The sequence below is a fragment of the Dermochelys coriacea genome, chromosome 7 (genome assembly GCF_009764565.3).
Source record: "Dermochelys coriacea isolate rDerCor1 chromosome 7, rDerCor1.pri.v4, whole genome shotgun sequence".
NCBI lineage: Eukaryota > Metazoa > Chordata > Testudines > Dermochelyidae > Dermochelys > Dermochelys coriacea.
Window position 1 is genome coordinate 53,830,928 of NC_050074.1, and position 20,500 is coordinate 53,851,427.

The 20,500-nt window shown below is 40.2% G+C and overlaps 1 protein-coding gene across 21 annotated transcripts in view; it reads right to left on the bottom strand.

Moving 5' to 3' along the window:
• The window catches only part of USP54 (ubiquitin specific peptidase 54), a 250,097-nt gene that overhangs the window by 125,170 nt on the left and 104,427 nt on the right, over window positions 1–20,500 (bottom strand). For 18 of the 21 annotated variants that reach the window (XM_043517996.1, XM_043518001.1, XM_043517998.1 and 15 more), the window contains 2 exons: window positions 8,567–10,064; window positions 2,951–3,043 (listed from right to left, as the gene is read on the bottom strand). In XM_043517996.1, the coding sequence (XP_043373931.1) occupies window positions 2,951–3,043; window positions 8,567–8,713 (240 nt within the window). In that variant the 5' untranslated portion in view covers window positions 8,714–10,064. The remainder of the gene's footprint in view (window positions 1–2,950; window positions 3,044–8,566; window positions 10,065–20,500) is intronic. The other 3 variants (XM_043518002.1, XM_043517997.1, XM_043517993.1) reach the window with 2 other exon arrangements.

Here is a 20,500-nt window from a genome sequence, read left to right on the forward strand (position 1 = left end):
TTTCATAATGCACTAATGAACACTGTTTTCATAATGTGTTTCATAATGAACACTGCACCAACTGGATGTAAGCTTCCTGAACTGGGTGAAAGAATTTTGGAATTCTGTATGGTGCAAAAGCTCTGATGAAAGCTTGCTAAAGACTGTGGTTAACATAGCATGGATATTGACTTCAGATATGAAACCCATAAATATAGGTACTCTCAATCATACAAAGATGGGAGGAAGAGGACCAAGTGGTGCCTTTCCACATGTTTTTAAGAATAAGCACAGGGCTATAAACTCAGATCTTTTAAGTTTTGGGCTCACATCTGCCACTAACTAGCTTTAACAAACATTGTGAACTTCCATACACTTCACAAACATTTACTTTGTAAACTAATCCTTATCCTCCTTGAGCTATCGACTGCCTTTGACACCAGCCAACCACACTCTTCTTGATGACTCATCTTCCCTTGGTTTTCATGACTATTTCCTCTCCTGGTTCTCCTACTTCTCTAATCATTCCATGTTTCCTTCAGAGGATCCTCTTCATCCATAGTCCAATATTCAGTATTCCCCTCTTCTTCTCCTCCCTTTACACAATCTCTCTTGATGACCTCATTCAAAAACAACATGTCCATCTATAATCTTTACACTGATAACTCGCAGCTCCATTTTGGAGCCACTTTTATTCAAACTAAAATCTCACCCTGAATTTGATTTCTCCTTGTGAAGTCCTGCTGTTAGCTTAAATCTCAGCACAGACAAAACTTAATTCCTTGATCTTTTCCCTTAAGCCTTCTTCCGTCCTCTCATTCTTGGTTACCACAGAGCTCAACACCCTCCTCCTTCTCCCTCATGGCCATAATCTATCATCTTCAACTCAGCTTTCTTTCTAATCCCATACATCCATGCCATGTCCAAATCTTGCCACTTCTTCCTATAAAACATCTGTAATCCTCAGCCTTTCCACTCTATCCACACAGTTGCAACTTCCATCCAGGCCTTCATAATCTTGCTCCTCAACTACTGAAACCTCCTGCCTTCCTGGCCTTAACGATAGCATATCTTGCATTCAAGCGAGCATTCAAAATGTTGCTGAAATTATCTTCTGGTTCATTGTTTTAATCACATCACCTCCTCCTTTTTGTCCCTCCAATGACTCCTTCTTTCCACCATAATCACAAACTATGGGTCACCCCTTATGGCTTAGCTGAGTTCTACCTATCTCCTCTCACAGAGCAGTGGTTTCAAACTGTAGCCCGTAGACCACTGGGAGTCTGCAGACTATGTTCAATATTTCCAAAGGAGTCCGCACCGCCATTTTAAATTTTGTAGGGGCCTTGAAAAAAGGTTGAAAACCACTGGTATAGAACCATTGACCCTCACCTCTGTTCCATATTAAATTTTCATTGTCCATGTACCCATGGAAAATTTGACATCATGCTCTCTCCCTTGCTGTCCTTATGCATGGGAGATCCCTTCTGTAAAAATCCACCATGCCACTATACTACCCTCCTTCAAATTCATCCTTTAAACTTGTCTCTGCCATGATGCCTACATGGCATGCCTACATGCCTACTTGTCTCTGCCATGATGCCAAAAATGGTTAGACAGCTAGCATACTGGTATTACTGCCTGTTTCACTTATTATAATATCACTGTTACCTTGTGCTCCCCCCTGCCACTTTATTGTACCAATCTGTTGTCTCATACTTAGGATGTAAGCTCTTTGGAGCAGGGACCATCTTTTTGTTATGTGTATGTAAAGGGTTTAGCAAAACAGGATTAGGACCTCCAGGTGCTACCACAATACAATTAATTTATTTAGGCCTTTCAACCAATTGGACAGTTAGGTAAATATCACTGCCCCATTTTTACAGATGGGGAAACTGCCACTCAGGGAGGCGGCAGTATACTTTTTCAAGTATGTTGACTAATTTTCCTGATTCGTAGAGGTCCTGAACATCCGTTGCTTCTATTGACTTTAATTGGAGTTGTGGGTTCTCAGCAAACCAAGGATCTCAAGTTGGGCACCCAAAACTGGAGGCTTCCAAAATTAAGACACATTTGCAAATGTAGGCCTAAGTAATTTACTCAAGGTCACAAAGCCAGTTAGTGTCAGAACCAACATCTGAATCCAGAATTCCCTATTCCCATGCCCATGTCTACGATATTTAACTACCTATTTCTCCTCCTGTGAAATAGATTTAATAATGGTGCCTGTGAACAGGTTCCATAAAGGTGTGTACTATACTCTTAATACTCATAAGGCTGGTGAGAGAAGCCTCGAGTCAGCTTTACCACAGTCCAGTATCATCTCAGAAAAATTCCCCCCATTTTAAAATGAAAAAGACTTTTAGCCTGAAGGCTTCATAGGCAAGAGACACTCTTCCCCCAAAACTATATACATTGTTTCTTGTTAGAAACATTTTCACTCTTATCATAATAACTGACCAACACTGGTAATACACTCATTGATACTGCATATTCACCTTTTCTCTCTATTACTTAACTCCTGACTTTGAAACTAGTTTCTTAAGCAGCTCTTATGGAAAGGCAGGTACTGAGGAGGACAATGACTATGCTGAGAATAATAATTATAAATCAAAAAATCAAATTAGAAAATACAACTGAGTTTGAGAAATTAATTAAACTATTCACATAAGATGGAGGCTCCTGTTAGCTTCATGTAGAACTCCATTATCAGAAGGATAGAGTGTAATTACACATTTAATGGAGGAAACTCAAGACAGAAACATGACATTCTCACAACCCATTGGCTGAATATCCTGAAGATATGGCATTATATCTTATGATTCTCTGCAGCCTGCATCTAAGTAGATTTACTTTCCTTTTCACCAGTCGCTGTGTCAATGGTTAACTAAATGCAAGCCACAAATACAATCTCTGGTAAACAATTCCAATTTTTCCAAACTGTTTTTCTTTTTTTGCTCCCATCTCTTACCTTAAGAGCACAAAAGATGCAAGAATCTCCCATGCACTTGTGCATCGTGATCTGTCGGAAGCTGCGACGGAAGATATCCAGGTGCCAAAGAACCTTTAAAGCAAAAGGAAGCACAGGTTATTTTATTAATCTGAATAAAAGATTTTAACTAATTTTATACAATCCAAATATTTCCAAAAAGCATTCATGCATTGAAACTATTCATTAACAAGACATGCCTTTCATTTTTCTTGCCCTAAGTGTTTCCAGTTATAGATACTAGTTTACTACCCATGCTGTCCAACGGAACATCCTTCAGCATCTCTCTCACACGCTTAACTAAGGCTGTAATTCTCCTGGGGAGGATTCAGATCCCATAACACGTTTTTAAATCTTCAAGCCTTTTGCTGTGGAATTGCTCAGCCATAAGATGGGCAGGTGGAGACTCAGGTGTTTTGAGTTGACACCTCTAGGGAGAGAAGGGGCTAATACTACATTGTATTACTTGCATACTCCTTTTCTGCCAGCATATTTATGGACATAGTCCCAATTTTAATAGATGCAGCTGACTTTCCATGCTGGAAAGTGAGTAATATAATGGCAGTAGATAAGAGGGGATTAAGGTTACGTCTACACTATAGACCTTACAGCAGCACAGCTGTAGCGGTGCAGCTGCGCTGCTGGAAGGTCTCCCATGTAGCCGCTCTAGGAAGAGAGCTCTCCAGCTGTCCACACCACCAAGTCTGTCAGTGAAAATTGTGTGTGTTGGGGTTGTGGGGGTTTTTTCCACATCCCTGACCGATCAAAGTTTTACCAACAGAAGTGCGAGTGCAGACATAGCCTAAGAAAATCTAATCTAAGAATCTAATCTAAGAAAAATTAATCATTGTCACCAAAATGATGGGATGGTCTTTCTTCCAATTCCTGAGACTTCTTCCTCCTGTTTTTCCCCTCATGAGTTTGCTGACCAACTACAGAACCTGTCTGCAAGCAATGTGGGCACGCTGAAGAATGTATACTCTTCACAGGAAAAACTGTTTAATAATTTATCAGTCCTAATGTTCTGGTTGTGGTGACCTACAAATTACTTACCCTTTGTTCAGCTTTTCATTTTAGCCCCAGCACTCTGGCTGGAAGAACTAAAGGCCCATTACTCTATGAGTGGCTGCCGCACAGATAAACTGGCTCTTACTGGCCAAAACAGTACTGTTCTATCTCCACTGCAGCTGAAATCAAACTAGTAACAATCATATTTACACACAGTTGCTACTGGAAATTGTCTAGCCCTGATCAATGTGGATGGGTATTCCTCTACCCCCACTCCATAGAAATCATGGTATTTACTATCATGTGTTAGCATCAAAAGTGTTTACAATTGGTTGTTGCTAGCATATAGGTTAAATTATAGGCAAAGTTAGATAAAAGTTAGAACTGGGTTTTCTTCCCAGCTCTACTACTGAAACAGTGACCTTGGGCAAATCACTTGACTTCTGTGTCTCAGTATCCACCTCTGAAAAACTGTGATAATATTGACCTTTCTGAATGTTTTCAATCCTCTGACTAAAGACATTATAAGACAGTATAACAATAATTATAAATAAATATGATTGTTGATAACTAGCTTAATTTCAACTAATATTAATTGGGCCTTAGTGTATACCCAGCACTCAATATCCAACATCAAGAAGCAGTATCTTTAAGGCAGTGTGCTAAAAGAAGCTTGATCCAAATTGCATTGTGCATTTAACTGACTAAATGCTTCCACAGCATATGCACAGGCAGTGTACATTTTCTTTTTGGTTGCTGACCAAGGATAATTTGCTGGAAAAGTTTATTGATCCTGGTCTTCCAAAGTGTTTCCAGTCCTGACAATTTGTTAAGTAATGGAACTTAGAGCACAAGTTTACAAGTGTAAATGTATTTTTTCAGGGTGGATAAAAATCAATGATTTTAAAAAAAATCTGTTATTATTTAAATTAGGTTTTTTTCCTCAAAAAGCATTTTATTAAAAAAATCTATCTAAAGATAGTTTTAATTAAGGTACATTATTGCTCAAAGATATCTCATCATGGAATAAGAAAAGGAGTACTTGTGGCACCTTAGAGACTAACAAATTTATTAGAGCATAAGCTTTCGTGAGCTACAGCTCACTTCATCGGATGCATCACGATGTAGCTCACGAAAGCTTATGCTCTAATAAATTTGTTAGTCTCTAAGGTGCCACAAGTACTCCTTTTCTTTTTGCGAATACAGACTAACACGGCTGCTACTCTGAAACCTGTCATCATGGAATAGGGATTATAAATTCTAATTCTATAGTATAAGACAATATATTCATGTAATGTTTAAGAAAAGTTTTGTAAATGTGTTCCAATAGTTCATGGATTAGGGACCCAATTTTGTGGGGTTCCAAAGGCTTCTGTATAGATTATTTAGGTTAATCTTTCTATCTAGCCACTGGGACTCCATGCTCAGTCTAGAAGATACCATCAGAGGTGCCTAGTTTTGCAGTTCTCAAACTGTGGATTTGTGTCTCCAGAGGTAACATGCTTGTTAACAGCAAAAATGTTTTTAAATAAATATACAGAGGTAAGAAATAACGGACAACTCTATTGTCCCTCTGCAAATTTGTGTACACAGTGTAAATCCCTTACCCCTCTCTAAAAGTGCAAAGTTTCAAAAAGTTAAATGAACAGAAGATTGTTGGGGGTGGAATAGATTTGGACAAGGAGAAAAAGTCTGGAGATAAATGTGAGAAGCAAGGGACATATGCTTGTTTTGTTAAAATATTGTATGTTTACTGTTGAAGAAAAAAATCCAGAATACATAACATCGTTTTAGTTAAATAAAACAATTTAAAATGTCTGTCTGGTGATGTTCTCCTCCTAATACAACCTGTCAAGAAAATCCTCCAAATATTAATGAATAACCTGTTGAATTGGAGATATTTATGAAGTCATTGGGAGGTGAACTATCTGCTTCAATTACCTTTGGTAAATGAAATAACCAAACAATCATTCATTTTCTGATATAGCTGTAAAACTAATCTGAAAAGTTTTTAAAATAAATCACTGTTTAAAAATGTATAGTGTATACCTTCTAAAAATGAAACCTACACCTATCTTTGAGTTGTGAAGATATGAATTAAGGTTATAACCACCACCAAGAATGCACTTTTATGTAGAAAACCGTGATTAAATCGAGTCTTCCTGACGAGTGATTTAAATCATGATTTAAATCAATTTGATTTAAATGAAATCTACCCTGTATTTTTTCTTATATGTTTTTCTTATATATTGTAGCCCATAGGCCTAGCTTGCCTGTATTATATTTGTTATTAAATTTGTGAAGCTTCCCAAAAGTTCAAAATGTAAAAGTTAATATTTGTACTTGAGTTGTAGCCCTTCCTGTGAGACTGTGGAAATCTTTGCTGCTCCTCATGACATACAAAACTCAAAAAGAGCTATGTCAAACTGAACAAAGGAGAGAAAATATTGCATTTAGGAAAGAATCCAGTATTTTTTTTAAATTTAACCGCATAAGGTAATTGTTGCTCCTCTCAAATGTAAAAACAGGAACTACCTATATCATAAGCAGCAGCAATAATTCAAACAGTCTCTCAGATTTAAGTTTACATTTTACAAATTTAACATTCCACAATAAAAATATCGAAGACGCTATTTTAACCAAATATGAGATACAGCTTTAAAATCTGGTCATTCTGATTACCATCATCCTTTCTATATCCCACTTCAATATTTTTAGCATCCAGTCTCTTTTGAGCAATTAAGAGTTTAAAGATTAACAGAGTACGCTATTTGAAGTATAGGATCCCAAGTTTTCAGACTGGTGTACAGCATCAAGCAGTTCATTAGATACCAAGCAAGCACTAAAATACGGTGAGAATTGAAGTTTGGGGAGGAAGATGGTAATTGGGGCTCTACAAATATAATGTACAAAATCTTATGACCCAAAAGAAATGGAAATATATGCCACTGGTAATCTCATCTTTCCAGTGCTAGATTCCATTTGTTTTGAGCCCTGGTATTTCATAGGCTATTAGGCCTGTAAACTATTCACTAGACCTTCCACCTATATTATTTATTTGTACTACAGTAATATCTAGAGTTGCCAGATGAGATTAGGGCCCCATTGTGATAGCCACAAAACATATAGTAAGAGATAGTCTCTGCCCCAAAGAGAATGCAATTTAAAAAGAATAGACAAAAGGTATGAGGAAAAGGTATTGGTCCTGCTTTGAGCAGGGGGTTGGACTAGATGACCTCCTGAGGTCTCTTCCAACCCTAATCTTCTATGATTCTAGGAAGGAAATATCTCCTTTTTACAGATGGGGAACTGAGGCTCAGAGAAATTAAGTAATTTAGCCAAGGTCACATAGGAAGTCTGTGGCACAGAAGCAGATCTCCTGAGTTCAAGCAGACTGTCTTATCACACAACTGCTTTGGCATGGGATCAGAATTTAATATGGCAAATCTTGGATCTCAGGCCAGTGAAATTTTCAATCCTTGATATGCTAAGTAAATAGTCATTCAGGTCCTACCCATACTGCAATTTAACTGTCCTGAAACTGTGTCCCCGGAATCAATTGTAGCTGATGTACAGACAGGACCTTAAGGAACACCTTCCAACAAGATGAACTAAAGTCCAGAAGACTGGCATTCAAAGTGTACAAGTGGTCACAATGCAAATAATTGTATTACCTATATAAATCTACTAAGAACTTAACTTCTGACTTAGGCTTGACCTGGAAGGAATAACTCCTCTAGGGAATTGAAGGCAGTTCTGGGCAAGAACATTTCTTCATCTCACATGAGTTAAAGAATGATAGCTGGACATGAACTATGAACCGAAACTTATTTCACTCAAACTGAACTCCCATAGACGAAAAGTCAGTACTTCTCTCATCAAGTCACCAACCTGTGATCTCTAATTCAAGAGTCAAATAATACAGACTAAACAAAAGGGATTTTAAATGGACGCTATCAACTGAATCTAGTCATTTAAAAAAAAAATTAATTAGTTTCAGGAACTAGACCTGCCAGAAGCCCTGCCAATTTTTGTGGTTTCAAAATCAGTTTCCTATTTCTTACAAATATTTTTCTTCTCCTGTTGCTGTGTGAAAACCCATATAAACAAAAGGAATAATTGACTGGTGTACCACACAAAACTGAACATAAAAAATGAAAAAGGAGGTTTCTTTAATCCTTCAGTTTTATTCATTTTAAATTAAAAAATTCAGACAGAAGTGTAATTTTTAAGTTGACTGTGCCCCTTTAATATACTTTTGTCTTGGAAAGTCTAGGGCTTTAGCCCAATTATGGAACACAGTTAATCTACACTACAAAGTAGAACTGTATTTGTTAGTCTCTAGGGTGCCACAAGTCCTCCTTTTCTTTTTGCGGATACAGACTAACACGGCTGCTACTCTGAAACCTGTATTCTATCTGGTTTAGGGTTAGGGTTAGGTGTCGGAGACAATGGTGTTGCAAAAGTCCCCTAATTTGGTTGTATTTGTTGTGTAGATAGAGCCTAGAAGAACAAGTTAGCAACATTAAGACTATAAAGCAAAGAGAAAAGGTGAACTACAATCAGACAAGCTGTATACCGCATCCTTACCTGCAAAGCACTATTCAAGAAGCAGCTATTCTGTCCCGGTTCATTGCTGAGGCCCTTACTGGGTGCTATGGACGTTGTATTACGTGGAGTAAACATCCCCTGCACGCCATCCCGTCCCACAGAAAAGTAAGTCCTTTTCAAAGACATCTTTCACATTTAGTTCTATACTATGAAGAAGGCTTTTGTATCTCTGTTTGACTGAAAGTCTTCACTGGACAAGATCCTTTATCCAAAGTGAAAATTGAGGAGTACAATCCAATCCTCTTAAAATACAGTTTAAACAAAATTTCTTCTTCAATGTGTACACATGGAACTCATAAGTTAGCTATATATATTTATTGTAAATCCAGCGCAGGATGCTATCATTCATCAGCTGATGATATAGGGATGAGGATGCTTTGTAGGCAACAGAACAGAAGCAAGCAAAACGAAGGAATCCATGGTCTTTCAAGTGAAACAGCTTTGCTGTTACATCCTTCTTCTGAACAGGCTGTCACTTCAACAGAACTCTCTAGAAGACAGTGTAATTGCTGGAGTCCAGCAGGGTCCAGGACAAGCAAAATGTAAGACTTCTGTTAATACTTTTATAATCCTCCCACAGAACATAGAGCAACCCAACTAGTAAAAAAGCAAGCCCGCCAAAAACAAAATAAAGCCTTGCTTCTAATGGGAGTGGTGAAAAGATAACTTCAGTTCTGAGAGGGATGAAAAAGGAGAGATTCCAGAATTGCACTGGGAAGTGCTTTTATTTTAGGTAGTAAAACTTTAACAGAAAAGTTCTTCTAACTCTCCATGCAGATCTTTAGAAGTTTCTTCTCCTGTTCCTTATTTTGCAACTGGAATGCCCAGCCGTGCCAAAAAGTTTTACAGAGAAAAAATAATCAAAGGCTTGCGTCATGTAATTACTCTCTTGGTTTTGTGGTGTTCTGCCAAGTCCAGTGTTGCCTCACCTCCCACTATATGCAGAACCTTTTGAAACAAAACAAAAAATACAAAAGCACATCCCCAAAATGAAATAAAGAACAAGAAGCAGAGGAACCTGTGGGCATGTGTCTTGGGGAAACATGGATGAAATATGCTGTAAGGGTGAAGTTAATTTTAATATTTTTAAAGCTACATACAATTTTATATGAATAGGCTACAGCACATCATTTTCAGCACATACTCCTTGAAGTGTCAAATTAGCCAGTTTCTACAAAGATCTTGGAAAAAATACAAACTATATTTATATATGCATATTTATAGTATTATAAAATCATGTTTACACTTTGGAAGAGGGGATTATCTCATCTGGATTTGGGGCTTTGCAGCAGTGCTAAACCTGGGCAAGAGGGCATGGAAACGTAGCTGCATTTCCTCGTGGAGTTACTGTTCAGAATGCCTTTGTCAGAGCAGAATATTCTCCCACTTGCTTATTTAGAGAAGATGCTAGTCATCTGCAGGACAAGGAATTTAATCCAGGTATGGCGGAAGCCATCTTCCAAATGGCAGTGAGAGCCTACAAATAGAAACAAAAGAACCATTAAGAGGAAGATGCACTTTTCATGAGTGAATTTAAACAATCATTTAGTCCTAATACATGAGGAAATGTGGAAAACAATTCTCATCTCTGAGAAATTCTATTCTTACCCACATGGGATGAATAATGGGCCTGGTCCTTCAGGAATACTATTTCAAGGATTTATAAGAAAAACCTTTTGCATACTAAGTTCTAATGTAATAAGTCCACCTGTATTTATATCACAGCCATACTGTGAAAGTAGTTGGCTAATTAGTTTTTCTACTGACATTACAGGGGTTTCTGTAGTATTCTCCCACATAACCTATAAATCAATACCATCAAGAACTAGCTAAATGTAAGCCAAATGGCATTACCACACATGATCTGATTCAAGAGTACAACACTGTACTACACAAAGAGAAGCAGACAGACTCCATATATTAGGGAAAAAAATAATTGATGGTGGTTATTTTTACTTCTTAGATAATTGAGAATGTCATTAACTATAAACCTCTTTTTTACCATCAAAACATAGCTAGAATTTCACAAATACCTAAAGAAGCAATCTCTCTATGAGCCTCACACACCCATTCCTTTTTAAGAGTAATTTTTTGCACTTCTATTAGACTTATCTGAGGATCTAATAGTGCTCTACAAATATGTATAATACAAATATTTGCCTACCCCTGTGAAGTAGGCAAATCTCTCTTTTTTACAGGAGAGTAGTCCTGGTTTACAGTCCCATGCTCTAACCATTAAATCCTACTCTGAGAATTTAGCGCACAGAGCAACATCAAGCCGGTTGTGCAGCATTCCTAAATGCTGAAAGGTGTACAGGAATAATTTCAAAGCAACTTCAAATATCAACTCCTCTCTTTGCTCCAGGCCTTAATGAACTATCAGCCAAAATCACTTGGGATAGTTCAGTTTCCAGCATTCATTTATGGATCTTTGTAAACCATCCCTGCTTGTGATAGATATACTGGCCAGGCTTGAGCATCAACAAAGACCAGAGTGCTATTTGGAATGACTCAACTCATGCAGAATAACGATGATGTAATTCTCACAAAAGAAAATGAAGCAAGGCACCCCTTCCCACTCTTTCCCACAATACCTGCAATTAGGAGTTTGAAAGTCTGAAGGGCAAAATCCAGAAGGGCACAGTGCCAACAAATTCAGTGAGCAAACACCTAAGAAATATTTATTGGACTTTTGTTTTCATCTTAAAGTGGGGTTATTAAAGTATGATTGCTACAAAACAGTCATTGTGAGGTTCCAAATTTATTGTACATCAGTTGTTTCCAGATCAAATGGGTACAGCTATTCCATAAGGGCATTTTGCTAGCTGCTAACACTGTAAACTCATCTTGGGATCAGAAAGTCAAGCTGGGCTCTTCCCATTTTGCATGTCTCCACAAGATATAAAGGTTCCGCACACCAATTAAGGTCTTAGTAACACTTTTGAATGCCCATTGCCCTCATAGGATTTGTACAGGTTTAGCCAATTGGTTTATTTACATTCCATTATATTATTGTTGCATGAGATGGAATAAACTCAGTTTGATCTCTCTTAGCTATGTTGACTGTACAGAGTTAACAGGAATAAGAAAGCAATAAAGACTCCTTTTTATCATTAAACAGCTATGTCTGTGAATGTACACAAGGAAAAGATCTGTTGAGAAAAATATCACCATCTTACATTGCCACTTTGCAAAACACAGCCACACTTTAAATTTTGTAATTCCAATGTCTTCAGAATGGAATTCTAGCTAAATTTAACTTTCCAAAGGTTTGAGACAACACTCACTAGTCTCATTTACCGGTAGGGTGACCAGAGAGCAAATGTGAAAAACTGGGACGGGGTGGGGGATAATAGGAGCCTATAAAAGAAAGAGACCCCAAAATCGAGACTCTCCCTATAAAATCGGGACATCTGGTCACCCTATTTACAGGTTCACATTCACCTACCTCCTCTGCTCATTGCTTTCACACTAAAGAAAAAAGGTTTTATTTAAAATTGCACTGTAATGCCAAAAAAAAAAACCCCACCATGCAGCAGGGTAGAGCCATTGCTTCCACCATTTTTGATAGCAATTCACCCATGGCAGAACCATCAGCAGAAGTTCCAATCCCAACATATGTATCTACCATACACACACTAACCCATTAACCACAACATTCTGGAAAAGGAAAGGAAAGGATGTTAGCAGTGATGCTTTTAACAGATTCAGGTGTTCCACAGAGCTTGTTTTTCCTTCTCCTAAACAGAGTGCCATCTTGTAAACAGTCTCAGCCATAGCAGTTTTCTTTGCTGAAGTCAAGGCAACATTCTGATATAAGGCAGAGGCCCCAGAGAACATATACATTTATTATAAATCTCTGAAAACAATGCCATTCATTTTCAGCAAGAAAAAACATTTCCATATATTACTTCCCTTAAAAAAGCAGTAAGATTCTATACCCATATCAAGAAAATTGCAGCAGCTTTCAAACAATGTAATATACTGCCCCATGACTGTATTGCTGATAGGATTTCCAGAGCTTTGCAGCATTTCAATGCTACAGGCTCTCAACAATTCCAGCTTCAAGCTTCTCTCATCATTTTAAAATATCCAAGCACAATCAAAAATCAGATGATAGATTCAGAAGTTACATTCCACTCTATGGGCTAGTGACATAGGCAGGACTCCAGCAAACAGAGTTTGAAATCAAAAAGATAAGCATTGTCAGAGCTGCTCTCACAGAGAAAATCTAGAGTTGACTTATTGCTACCAAAACCATTACTACACAGATAGGATCAAACTAGAAAAGTGCCAGGTCTGACTCAAAGATCGCCAAGAATGTAGCAAGGGCGTCAGCTATGTTACCCAACATGTTACACTAGACACCAAATGCATGAAGGAAGTCTATAAAAGTTTTAAAATATGTGCATTTTGTTTATTGTTTTAGTAGTGACTGGAATAAGCTACAAATAAGGCCCACACAGAACTCCTGACAATCAAAGGCTGATTAATCCAGCAACTGTTGTTAGAAAAAGGTCACAGATACCAATTGGAAACAATACTAAAATAAATTGCCTAGGGAGATTACAGACTCTCCATCACTGGAGATTTTTAAGAGCAGGTTAGACAAACACCTGTCGGGAATGGTCTAGATAATACTTAGTCCTGCCATGAGTGCAGGCGACTGTACTAGATGACCTCTCAAGGTCCCTTCCAGTCCTATGATTCTACGAAAAACATGACAAATGGAAATCCAGAATAGCTCTAGAGGTCCCCCACAATAGATTTAATCTCTGTGTTATCTGTCAAATTCTCTACATGGGGAGCATGTACTCTGAATTTCAGAGCCATGCTGAACATGCAAGAGAATACCAGGGACACTACTCGTTACAGTACCTCTGGCAGTTCATCCACAGAACAATTTCAGCACATTCTTGTGGCTTGAAGAAACGTGACATGTTGACAGCCATGCTGAGAGCAAGAGAGAACGAGAGAGCATAGACTGCTCTTAAAGACATTTGCCTCAGAAAAGTTTAAGTTGCTCTTTGTTCACATCCACTTGGTAAATCAGCCATTGATACTAACAGAACTAAACTTAAATACTGACTTGGGGTTTTATCCCCACTCTGATGGTGAACATATTACTGACATCCTCCTCAAGATTGGAAATGGTGGCGTCTCCCTGTCTAGGGTCCTGATCCCTGGGCTTGCTGTATTAAGCTCAGTCATGTCACAAATCTCTCCAAATAGTATACCACATGTTCCTTGCCACTGCTTTAGGAAAAAGCCCCGGCCCACGGGCTTAATTACAACAGCCAAGTTAGCAAGATGGATGCTTCAATCTTATCACTACACATGGCTAAAACCACTGAAGTTTGTGATGACATTATTAAATAATGTGGTGAAAGCTGCAGTTATTTAAAGGACCTCCAAGTTTCATAACAGAAACGGACAAAAACTTAGGTTTGGTTACTTTGCATGTGTTCGCAGTCAGTAAATCTTCCTCTTTCCCCATTTAAAAGTGTGTTTTTGTGCCCTTTTAACCCATATCCTACCACCATTTGATTTTGCAATGCAATAACAATGATCATGAATGATTTCACTGAAAAGCAGAAAAAAATGAGAGAGGAAGCCCTTATTTAATGCCTTTCATAACAGAAAAATGAACAAAGAAATGTCAAAAGAAATCCATTTTAGTGAAAATTCACTTCTGAGTTCATTCAAGTGGGAAAGTCCTCCTTTCAGTGATAAAGCACTTACAGATGTTTATCCAGCAGGTAATCAGATTGCATGAACACCCTTAACTACGTACATTTAGGAATGGAATCCCACCATAACAATAGAGGAGGTGGCTTCAGAGCAACAGGTTATTTCAGTGTAACTAAATTGAAGGAGATGTTAAATTTTAATTAAAATGTAAAGCACTTTTATTTGATTGTGGAGTGAGAGAGGAACAGGATCTTCATTTGCGATTCAGATAATGTACCACAAAACCAATGATATACCTGAGATACATCAATGATATTTTAATCCTCTGGACAGACAACCTAAACTCTCTCATATATTTCTACCACAATTTCAGCCACCACCACCCACCCATTAAACTCTCTCTAGAGCACTCCCACACAAGCATCAACTTCCTGGACACCATGATCAGCTTCAGCAATGGAACCAAACAGACAATTATGTACAAGAAACTGATGGATCACCACTCTTACTTCACAAATTGAGTAATCACCCCAAACACACCAAAAACTCTTATCTAGAGACAAGCACTTACATAGTGTAGAATATGCTCAAGGAGCAAGTGTGGGATACACACCTTAAGATACTTAAAACCACCTCCACCATATAAGGACACGCCACCAGGTAAGTCGATTGCATCACGTAATGGGCCACCCAAATGCCCTGAGAGAACCTGCTTCAATACAGAAAATGAAACACCCTTTGATCGCACATCCCTAGTTGTCACTTACCACCCCATACTGGAATTCATATAGGGTATCAAACAATTCCATCCCATACTTGACAGGGACCAGTTCCTGAAAGAAATCTTTCCCAACCCTCCTCTTCTGGCCTTCAAACAACAACACAACCTCATCACCAGAAGCAAGCTCCCCACAGACCAAGACTCACCAACTCAAAGCAGCACCAGACCCAGCCATAACAACAGATGCAAAACCTGAAGATATCTCTCTCCTGCTACGATGATCAATACCCCCCAAACACACCTTTCAAGATCCATGGGACTTACACATGCTATCATAACATGTGGTGTACCTCATGCAGTGCACTAAATGCCCCAACAACTATGTGGGTGAAATCAGATAATCACTATGCTATCAAATGAACTTACACAAAAAAAAATGATAAAAAACAAGACCACCCATGGATGAACACTTTTCATAATATGATCACTCCATACCTGACACCTCAGTCCTCATCTTCAAAGGAAACCTGCACAACACCTTCAAAAGATAAGCCGGGGAGTTTAAATTATTTGCTAGATACTAAAAATCATTGTTTTAATAAAGACATTAGATTTATGGCTTATTATAATAATCTGTAACCCACTAATCCCCCTTTTTTGACCTATTACAAAGATATTAACAGGCCACTTCAGCTTGCATGGTTGCTTATAATGCGTTAACTACTTATGCTAAACCAGGGTGAGCCAACTTTTTGGCACGAGGGCCACATCTGGATATGGAAATTGTATGGCGGGCCATGAATGCACACGAAATTGGGGGTTGGAATGCGTGCTCCAGCTGGGGGTGCAAGCTCTGAGGTGTGGCCAGAAGTGAGGAGTTCAGGATGCAGGAGGGGGCTCCAAGCTGGGACAGAGAGTTGGGGTGCATGGGGGGTGAGGGCTCTGGCTGGGGGGTACAGGCTCTGGGGTGGGGCTGGGGATGAGGGGTTGGGGCGCAGGAGGGTGCTCCAGGCTGGAACCAAGGGGTTTGGAGGGTGGGGGGGAGATCAGGGCAGGGGATTGGGGTGCGGGAGGGGGTTGGGGGTGCAGGCTCTGGGCGGTGCTTACCTCAAGAAGCTCCCAAAAGCAGCAGCATATCCCCCCTCCGGCTCCTACGTGGAGGTGCAGCCAGGTGGTTCTGCACACTGCCCTGTCCGCAGGCACTTGGGGCGGGGGCAACAGGCGAAGACCCCTGGCTGCCCCTACACATACGAGCTGAAGTGGGGACATGCTGCTGCTTCCGGGAGCCTCACAGAGTGGGGCAAGCCCCTGACCCCACTACCTGACTGGAGTGCCAGAGCAGGGCAAGTCCCGGACCCCGCTCCCCAGCGGGAGCTCAAGGGCTGGATTAAAACGTCTGGAGGGCCGGATACGGTGCCCGGGCCATAGTTTGCCCACTCCTGTGCTAAGCAATCTGTTCCATCTTGTATGAGCTGTGATACTCTGAGTATCTTTCCCAGACCTGAAGAAGAGCTCTGTGTAGCTCAAAACCTTGTCTCTTTCACCGACTGAAGTTCATAGAATCATATAATATCAGGGTTGGAAGGAACCTCAGGAGGTCATCTAGTCCAACCCCCAACTAAATCATCCCAGCCAGGGCTTTGTCAAGCCTGACCTTAAAAACTTCTAAGGAAGGAGATTCCACCACCTCCCTAGGCAACGCATTCCAGTGTTTCACCACCCTCCTAGTGAAAACGTTTTTCCTAATATCCAACCTAAACCTACCCCCACTGCAACCTGAGACCCTTACTCCTCGTTCCGTCATCTGCTACCATTGAGAACAGTCTAGATCCATCCTCTTTGGCACCCCCTTTCAGGTAGTTGAAAACAGCTATCAAATCCCCCCATTCCTCTCTTCCACAGACTAAATAATCCAAGTTCCCTCAGTCTCTCCTCATAAGTCACGCGTTCCAGTCCCCTAATCATTTTTGTTGCCCTCCGCTAGACATTTTCCAATTTTTCCACATCCTTCTTGTAGTGTGGGGCCCAAAACTGGACACAGTACTCCAGATGAGGCCTCACCAATGTCGAATAGAGGGGAACGATCACGTCCCTCGATCTGTTGGCAATGCCCCTACTTATACATCCCAAAATGCCATTGGCCTTCTTGGCAACAACACTGTTGACTCATATTCAGCTTCTTGTCCACTGTAACCCCTAGGTCCTTTCCTGCAGAACTGCTGCCTAGCCATTCGGTCCCTAGTCTGTAGCGGTGCATGGGATTCTTCCGTCCTAAGTGCAGGACTCTGCACTTGTCCTTGTTGAATCTCATCAGATTTCTTTTGGCCCAATCCTTTAATTTGTCTAGGGCCCTCTGTATCCTATCCCTACCCTGCAGCGTATCTAGTGATACGAAAGCTTATGCCCAAATAAATTTGTTAGTCTCTAAGATGCCACAGGTACTCCTTTTCTTTTGTTTTGTGCTCTTTGTTTACAATGGTTGTTCTCTCTTGGGACTGAGAGAGGCCGGACAGAAATCCATCTTCTCCAACCCATCCTAATCCAAGTCTCCAATATTGCAACCAGTATAGGTAAGCCAGGCAAGGCGGATTAGTTTATTTTTTGTTTCATGTGAATTTTCCCTGTGTTAAGAGGAAGGCTTATTCCTGTTTTCTTGACTTTAAGGTTTTGCCCAGAGGGGGATCCTCTGAGTTTTGAATCTGAACACCCTGTAAAGTATTTTCCATCCTGATTTTACAGAAATGATTTTTACCTTTTTTTTTTTTTTTTTTAATAAAACCCTTCTTTTAAGAACCTAACTGATTTTTCCATTGTTCCACGATCCAGGGGTTTGGGTCTTTGATGATTTTGTAACCAATTGGTTAGGATATTATTCTCAAGCCTCCCCAGGAAAGGGGGTGTGTAGGGCTTAGGGGGATATTTTGGGGGTAAGACGTCTCCCAGTGGTCTCTTTCCCTGTTCTTTGTTTGCTGGCAGCATACTGTTCAAGGACAAGGCAAAGTTTGTACTTTGGGGAAGTTTTAACCTAAGCTGGTAAGAATAAGCTTAGGGGGTCTTTCATGTGGGTCCCCATATCTGTACCCTAGAGTTCAGAGTGGGGAAGGAACCCTGACAACATGATTCTTGACAGTTTCACTGTTGCCTGCAGGATTCTATCAGTCTTGATAATTTCACTCTGTCCTCTGGCAAAGATATAAGAAGCTGCAGTAACACAAAGAATGGTCTAGTTGCAGGCTAAGGCCCTGTCAACATGGGGAAAGGGCCATCCTTAGGCATAAGCAGCATAGGAGGGTGCATAGGGCACCTGAAAATTTGGGACCCCCCTGGGTCTTAGTGTTCATCCTCCCACCTTTTCCTATCCTTGTTCTGACCCTTCCTGCAGGCTCCCACCACAGCTGGCTGCTGCAGCCTGGTGAGTCTTCCTCCAGAAAGGGGATCTAGTCCTTAAAAGTGAAAAAGCCTTCCAGACCTATTAGCACAACACTGTTAAAGAGCCATTCAAGTGGTAATGAAGCCATTTAACAGGCATTTGACAACCCCTAGGTATATTCTGTCAGTTTCTGAATTTACTGACAAAGCCAGTTGTGCATTACTGTAATATTTACTCAGAACATGTTAGTCTGGAGGACGTTAGTTTAAAATTTGCTTTAAAAATATGTCAGTGTATTGTTGAAGATTATAAAATCACATCTCCAAAAAAAATCCTTGCACAGATTTTTAGATGCACAATCTAAGTATTCATCTTTAGCCTCAAATGCTTGGATCTTCAGACATATAGTTTTTTTAAATAAATCCTTCAGAAGACCACCCTTATCTAAAATACACATGCGAGCCCAGGCTGCCATCAGGCATAGGGGCACCAGTTTAATAATGCTGCATAGGGCCCCATAAATCCTAAGGACAGCCCTGACTATTATGCTGAAAGGTGCTAAAGGTGTCATCTAGGAGGTCTTGAATCCAAAAACAAGTCACAGAGCTCATTAAAGTCCAGCAGTGTGCCAAGCACTCTCTTTCAGGATCCATAACAGGAGTAATTAAGCCCTTTTATGAAGTAAATATGGCTGCAGAATAATGGGGGCTACTGCTCCAGGTACTAGGCCATATGACAAGGGCAGAGCTAAATAAGGTAGATTAACATAGGTATACAGGGGAGTATGATAATGGTTGCAGGCTGTGTTTTGGAGAATGCAAGCCAGCCAGCAGAAGGAGTTCTGATTGTGAGCATGATCCAGGAAGGAAGCAAAGAGATAGAGCTGTTTGGTGGAGTACCTCATAGGGATTTCTGAGCAAGGAAACTGCCTGCTGTTTGTTTCTACAGGAAAACAGCACTTAGTGTACATTTTATGTGAACAAACAAGATTACATCAAAAATATATTGGACTCTTAATTAATTTCTCATCCAAAGACAGAAACAGCCCTGAAAAGCCCCAACTGCACTGAAAAGACAATAAGAAAAGGAGTACTTGTGGCACCTTAGAGACTAACAAATTTATTAGAGCATAAGCTTTCGTGAGCTACAGCTCACTTCATCGGATGCGAAAGCTTATGCTCTAATAAATTTGTTAGTCTCTAAGGTGCCACAAGTACTCCTTTTCTTTTTGCGAATACAGACTAACACGGCTGCTACTCTGAAACCTGAAAGGACAATAATACTCTTTCCACTGAATCCAATGAAGTGAGCTGTAGCTCACGAAAGCTTATGCTCAAATAAATTTGTTAGTCTCTAAGGAGCCACAAGTACTCCTTTTCTTTTTTGCAAATACAGAATAACACGGCTGCTACTCTGAATACTCGTGTCGCTTTCTGGTTCTGCACTTCTGCAATAGTCTACTAGCTGCTGAGGTAAGGTTCAGTTTTACTTTCAGGTAGTGTAATTACCCTTTCAGGGCAAGCAGTTTTCTAAAAGTAACGATCCTTTGTCTTTCTATAGCCCTTTTTGTCCAAGGACCTCAGAATATTCTATAAACAGTTTTCAAACCTGAAAACACCCCTTGGAGATAGGGAAGAGATAGACAGGCACCTGGAGATGTGCTGCTATGAGATAATGGCATGCTGCACACAGAAGTCCCAGCCCCAGAGAGCTTCCAAAACCAACTTTCCCTTCAAGTAGGACCAAAAAGCCTGACAGGCCAAGCATATCACTCTGAGCTCTCTGATATTTATGTTGAGGGAGCAGTTGACTCCCGACCAGCAGCCTTGTGTGCCGAGTTCACACAGGTGGACTCCCCAACCCAGGTCTGAGGCATTGGAAACCAGAGTTAGTAACAGGGATGTGGCTGCAAAGGGAACTCCTTACAACACCCATCCAGGCTCCAACCACCATGCCAGGGACAACCAGATGTGGTATAGGACCTTGCCTACCAGGTCTAGGTCATGCCTGTTGGGAAAGTAGACCAATGCCAGCCACACCTGCAGCGGCCAGAGGTGGAGCCGGGCATGATGGACCACTAAGTACAGGCTGCCATGTGGCTTAACCTTAGGCAAGTATACGCAGTGATGAG